The sequence below is a fragment of the Rhagoletis zephyria genome, unplaced genomic scaffold (assembly GCF_001687245.7).
Source record: "Rhagoletis zephyria isolate East Lansing unplaced genomic scaffold, Rhagoletis_zephyria_1.1 Rzeph_scaffold_00700, whole genome shotgun sequence".
Taxonomy (NCBI): domain Eukaryota; kingdom Metazoa; phylum Arthropoda; class Insecta; order Diptera; family Tephritidae; genus Rhagoletis; species Rhagoletis zephyria.
Genome location: NW_016157784.1, coordinates 160,193 through 167,063, shown reverse-complemented (window position 1 = coordinate 167,063; position 6,871 = coordinate 160,193). Strand labels below are relative to the sequence as shown.

Here is a 6,871-nt window from a genome sequence, read left to right as displayed (position 1 = left end):
GAGTAGGGGCTGGAATGGGGGCGGCGGTAGCCGTGGCTCGGCCAACCGGAGACGATTTAGTGCGTCCGAAAACACCCCACTAGGCGCCAACCGATTGGTCGAGCCGTGCTTGGATTAACCAGCCGGAGACGATTTAGTGCGTCCGAAGGCACACCACTAGGCGCCAACCGGCTGGTCAAGCAATGTTTGGGTTGACTAGTCAGAGACGATTTAGTGCGTCCGAGGACACACCACTAGGCGCCAACCGACCAGTCAAGCCCAACGCTTACCTAGCGAGACTGACTCGACTGCGCACTTGTTCAGCTTTTTATACCCGATGCTGTGTATTTCGTTTGAGAATTCGTCGTGTACGCTGTCCCGATGGTAGCTGGCGAACGAAGTGGTTGGTATGCTGCTAGCAGTGTTTTGCCTGATGCTGTATGAGTGTGCCGAAGAGTACATATGTACATTGTCGCGTATGTACGGTGGTATATATATGTGCAGTGGAGTGTGTATGCTTCGTTTGTACGTTGTCGATATGTATCGGAAGGTATGTATATGCGTTGTTATGTGTGTACAGTGGTGTCTGTATGTATGTATAGTGGGGTATCGTATGTACGGTGGTATATATATGTGCAGTGGAGTGTGTATGCTTCGTTTGTACGTTGTCGATATGTATCGGAAGGTATGTATATGCGTTGTTATGTGTGTACAGTGGTGTCTGTATGTATGTATAGTGGGATATGTGTGTACGGTGGGGTGCGTATGTACTCCAACGTGCTGTGTACTATTGTTTCGTAGTGAATTGCTACGTTACAAGGTCTAATATTCTATTCAATTGGGAGTAGGATTTTCAGCATCGATTTTTCCGGTATCGATATTGTCCAGCCCGATATATCGCCGTATCGATTTTACATACAGTGAATTAAATCGATTCATGATATCGATACTTTCTTAAATATCGAACATACCTAGTCTATTACCATGTTCTGACCGATAACGAAAACACCATGATCCAACTACATAAGATCTGACAAGATGAAGCAAAAGAAAAAAGTAATTTTCTGGCAGACGTTTGTAATTTCCATGTTATTTTCTGTGAAAAGTAAACAAAGAATATGAAGACGAAGCATAAAGAAAAAATGCAAGCAATGTTGTGCACATGTTTGTGCTAACCAATTTATTATTTTTGTATGTGTTTTTGCATCCAATCACCGCGCACTTCATTTTAATTACATTTGCACAAAAAATCACTTAGAAAACAATGAAATAAACCACCGACAAAACTCACATAAAGAAAGAAGCAAAACAGAAATAGCAAACTTCAAAATTACGAACGTCACACACTTTTTTCTCAATTGCCATTACAAATGGCTGCTTCTCAACAGATCAGATCTGCTCTAATTGGTTCATGCGAAAACACCTTGAAAGCGAGTTTTGGGATCATGATCCAACTACACAAGATCTGACAAGATGGAGCAAAAGAAGAAAGTAATTTTCTGGCTGACGTTTTTAATTTCGGCGCCATGTTATTTTCTGTGAAATGTAAACAAAGAATATGAAGACGAAGCATAAAGAAAAACTGCAAGCAATGTTGTGCACATGTTTGTGCTAACCAATTTATGATTTATGTACGTGTTTTTGCATTCAATCACCGCGCACTTCATAATAATTACATTTGCACAAAAAATCACTTAAAAATCATTGAAATATACTACCGACAAAATACATATAAAAAAAGAAGCAAAACATAAATAGCAAACTTCAAAACTACGAACGTCACACACTTTTTTCTCAATTGCTATTACAAATGGCTGCTTCTCAACCGGTCAGATCTGTTCTAATTGGTTCATGTTTTGGGATTGTGTGCTGAAGGCTGTTCACACCGACTGTTGGTGTTTTCGGTGACATTCCTTTCATCCTTTGTTTACAGTTTTGCTACACAAAAACAAAACCAAAATACTTTTCCTTTANCAAATGGCTGCTTCTCAACCGGTCAGATCTGTTCTAATTGGTTCATGTTTTGGGATTGTGTGCTGAAGGCTGTTCACACCGACTGTTGGTGTTTTCGGTGACATTCCTTTCATCCTTTGTTTACAGTTTTGCTACACAAAAACAAAACCAAAATACTTTTCCTTTAAATTCTTTTCATTAACAACCTTTTACTTCCATGCTTACTTTATTTTGGCCAGCCAATTAACAATAAATCCGAAATGACGTATTAAAATTGATAAAATAAGACTTCCACTTCGATAAATAATGGAAAAAAGTAGTGCAGACACCGAATGGCTTGAGTGGAACGTGAGTTTTCAAGTGGTTTTCAGCGAAAACTAGTTTTCGTTTGACTGATTTTACATGGACGAAAACACAAGTTTTAGGTCCAAAACCAGTTTTACCAACGAAAACATGTTTTCGATGTCGGTCAGAACATGGTATATGAACCAAAAATACAAGATCACGTAAGAACGCGACGTTGTATTTGTAACTGGTTTTGAGAAAAAAGTTTGCGAAAGCGGCTTCGTCAGCTGAGCGTTTGTTTACATCACAAGCAACACTATTTTACACTTTTATTCAAGTAAAGAAGAGTTAATTCAACATGACAACACATTTTAAAGCATTTTGTTGCATCATTTTACCTAATTTGTGGGTTTAAAGTGGCTGACAATAATTTTGGCTAAGTTTGGTTTTCGTTGTTTTCTTTGCTTTGTTTACTTTTCGCTGGTTTTCCAGTGAAACAAGATGGCGTAGAACCCGCTAAAAAAAATCGACTTTTTTCACTCTCTTGTTCTTAGGTGATATTGTGTCCTTCGTTCATGTTATATACCATGATTCAAAAAAGAGGGTAGTTTCATTTAATGACATTCGTTGTTGTTGTTACCCATTTGACTTTTAATAAAATTATGACATTTCATTAAATTCATGCTACCTGATCACGAGCAGTAATATTTTTCAGAAAATTTCATCAGTCCACTCAAAGATGTCGAATATGATGAACCTGAAAATTATTGCATAATCTCAAAAAGGGGGTTGACGAAATTATGTTTCAGAACGAATGAAGAAAGTGATCAAAATTTTACTTATTCTAACTGCTTATTGGAGGGCGCTCTGCGCAAGCCGAATTCAAGTTTTTGGAATAGGTACATTGGAAATTTTAAATTCGAAATTTGTTGAGGTTAATGGTGAACTAACCACAAAGCCAATTTTTTTGCAAAATCTGACGAGAAATTTAAAAGTAAATTTTCGCGAATTTAATCACGAATCATGAATTTCATGTGAACAAATATTCCCAAAATAATAAAGCAAAACAAAAATAGTTTTTCCCAATTTGTTTTTATTTTGCATTTTAAGTTATGAGAACAATTTATTCACATAGAATTGGCGATTATAAAAAGATTTATTTGGAAAGTGCATTCTTTAGAATTAGATTTTTAAATCGCAAGATTGCATTCAAAATAAGATAATGAAAAAATAACAACATAATGCTTTCGTGATTTTTGTTATTAAATAAAAAAAATACGGCCACCTTTGGCACGCACAGCTGTCATCGCCCAACAGAGCGATAGAAGAGGTACCGCGGCGAAGATCTAAATTCGCCATCAACACCACCTTGTATAAATTCGCCTTGGTCAGTGCTTAGTGAAAGGTGTTTTTTGCTAAGAGTGGGTAACTCAGCAAATTTATAGGAGTTGACTCAATGACTCCAACTCACTTTAAGGAGTCAGCTCATTCAACTAACTCATTTGACTCTTTGTATGTTACACTCATTCGTATCGTAGACTCGTTTTGAGGCATAGATGCGGTATAGCGGCCGTTGAGATAAAACAAAACTTTAAAGTGGGCGGGGTCAGCTCCTTTCTACTGATTTGAAAGGCGTAATTTTTTTTGTGTGCAAATTAATAGGGCGTTGCTAGGGGGAGGGTAAAGGTGGAATTTTCAATATTTTCAAAAGCTTATATTTCGAAACCTATTGTACCGAATTTCAAAATGTGGATATGGTTGGAAAGGCAATTGATTTGATATGCACATCTTTATATATCTTACATACATACATATTTCGAGAAAAACTAAAAAAAAAACGAAATTATAAGAATTTGTGAGATTTGACATAACACCCGCAATACAAAATACATGTGGTTGTTGTTGTTGTATTCTTGCCACCACCTTGTATAAATTCGCCTCGTGCAAAAACAAAATGCAAGACTTTGCCATGCTAAACACTGTGGCGAAGCGAGAGAGTTATATGGACAAATATGAGCCACTATGATTCAATTGATTCATGTGAGCCCTACGGCATCAACTGAGTTACTGAGTTACATTTTTTTTGGACAGGGAGTCTGAGTTACCGATTCACTTATAGGAATCAACTCAATAACTCAACTCTGAGTTGAGTTACCCACCTCTATTTTTTGCGTCTTTTACGTTGTTTAATTTTTCAGCACTAGAGCTCTTTGATTCCAGGTTTTACGATTACGAACTTTCGTCAAAACATGTTTTTTTGATATAAAGTATTCTTTGCGGAAATTGGAATTTCTTATATGGAGGTAGAAAGTCATAGTAATGACATTGAAAATAGCTTTAGCAGCGCTGCAGGGATTGGCGAATGGTGGTCACTCCCAGAACCTATATTGTTTCGGATATATTGGATGCTCCCAATAAGGGACTTATTAAATTCCGGGGCTACATGTAAGCGATGGTGGAACGTCTCCAACGATGAGCTCATGTGGAAACAAAAATTTGTTCTGCATTATAAAATAGATCCGATTATAAGACTTAAACCAGGTACGTATGCACATACATACATTTGACTCCAATTTAAATCTATTAAAAAAACCGCTGGAAACATATTCCAAGGTCTTACCGTAATGTCAAACATTTTGTAAAGTATTCTATTGTCTTAACCTACAGTTTCTTTGTACTATTTTGGAATTAATGGTCTAACCTATATAGGAACAGAGTCGTGGAAGAGTGAATATAAGCGTCTGAGCTGGAATATACCATATGTTCAAGCGCAGCGTCTTGAAGGTCATACGCATCAGGTCCTTCATGTGAGTTTCTCACACAATGGAGAAATGTTTGCTACCTGTTCTAAAGATGGTTACGTAATCGTACGTATATTACAAGGGACGAGAACACAGATAATATTTTACTAACTATGTCAACTTTCTTTGATGAAAGATCTGGAATTCAACACATCCTTGTTCGGAAAGGTACTCGCACAATATGAAACAGTTCAGCTGGAAATACGCCCAATTTTCACAATTTAACCAAAGTGACACGCTACTTCTGGTATCTGGTGTGCATTTCGGATCGCCGCACAGCACATCTGGAGAAATTGCTGTGTTTACTGTTGACAGAAGAGGTGAAGATATTCTTAATGGCCCTATTATGTATGGCGACTGATAGCATGGCGACTGACTAGGCGCATCAATACAAGGTGGTGTTGATTGAACAGCTGATTGGATATTTTTGTATCGAAATGACGAAAATTATCTCATATTCCCTTTCGTTTTGACATCCTGATGTTCCAAAACGCAATAACAAATTACACGGTACTTTTACTTATATGTAATTGACACCACCTTGTATGGATGCGCCTTGGCGACTGATAGCCGATGGGCAACCACACACTAAAATTCGCAATTCGTATGACTATGTGTCTTCTGTCTCCCGCTTTTTTTTAAGCTATAGGAAATTCATACAGCGGCCGCTGTGGTGTAGTGGTAAGCAGTGTGTGCTTCCACTCCGCAGCACCTGGGTTCAAGCCCTGGTCAAAGCAACATCGCAAAAAAAATTAGAAAAAAGATTTTTCTTAACAGCGGTGGCCCCTCGGCAGGCAATGGAAAACATCCGAGTGTATTTCTGCAATGAAAAACCGCTTCTCATAAAAATACATTCGCCGTTCGGAGTCGGCGTAAAACTGTAGGTCCCTCCGCTTTGTGTGACAACATCAAGGCGCACGCCACAAATCGGAGGAGAAGCTCGGCCAAACACGAACATATGTGTAAGCGCCAATCTATTATTAATATTATTATTATTTTAGGAAATTCAATCCACAAAATGGCAAGGTACTCTTTGACAGCCATTAAAATGCCAGGTTAATATACATCAGACTGCAAATAAGATCTTTTCAGAGTGGCTCATGCAAAAATCCACTGAAGTATATCGTTAGCTTAGTGTGCAACTGTTATATTCGAAAGCACACGCGTTGTAGTTAAGAGTAGATGAGAGACTGACTTTATTGAAAGAATAGAACTAAAACTAAGTATACAAAATGAGAATTAATTTGATGATATGAATGTGGTTTTACATGTGTATGTGAACATATTTTGAGTGGAGCTTATTTAGAGTATGCTCATATATACAACAATATGAATATATATTTTGGAGTGAAATAAACTTTACATATATATCACATCTCCACCCTTTAATTTGATACTATGTTAAATAAATTCATTTTCTGATGTATGGCGGTGAGTACCGGTTAACCCCTCGACGTATTCGATTACTTCTGCGTAATGGTGTACCAGATTCAGGTTGATTGCTTGACCTAGGCGTTTGATCTTGGTTCACCGTTGCGTTGTTGTTATTGCTCGAAGGTAGCTCAGCGTTTTGTGGTACAATTTCCACTGCAGGTGTAGCGTGTTGTTCTGTCAGTTGTTCTGAACTACGGCGTCGATGTGAATTTGATGGTGATACGATTGGGTATGTGTCATAGGTCTGTAAATTGTTAGGCGTTACCTCATTGGTTGCACTTTGCCTCAGCTTAAGTTGGTTTACATGGCGTTTTAGATAGCCTTGCGAAGTTTGTACAATGTACATCATATTTCCAACTTTTCTATTTATAATGGCTTCGACCCATTTTTCTCCTTTAGCGTAGTTTCGAGCGTATACC

General features: G+C 37.8%; 1 protein-coding gene across 2 annotated transcripts in view; it reads left to right on the top strand.

The window, feature by feature from the left end:
• Positions 1 to 4,352: 4,352 nt before the first annotated feature.
• The window catches only part of Fbw5 (F-box and WD repeat domain containing 5), a 127,776-nt gene continuing 125,257 nt past the window's right edge, over positions 4,353 to 6,871 (top strand). Inside the window, exons 1-3 of one of the 2 annotated variants that reach the window (XM_017613668.1) lie at positions 4,353 to 4,758; positions 4,885 to 5,084; positions 5,155 to 5,338. In XM_017613668.1, the coding sequence (XP_017469157.1) occupies positions 4,515 to 4,758; positions 4,885 to 5,084; positions 5,155 to 5,338 (628 nt within the window). In that variant the 5' untranslated portion in view covers positions 4,353 to 4,514. The remainder of the gene's footprint in view (positions 4,759 to 4,884; positions 5,085 to 5,154; positions 5,339 to 6,871) is intronic. The other variant, XM_017613669.1, reaches the window with a different exon arrangement.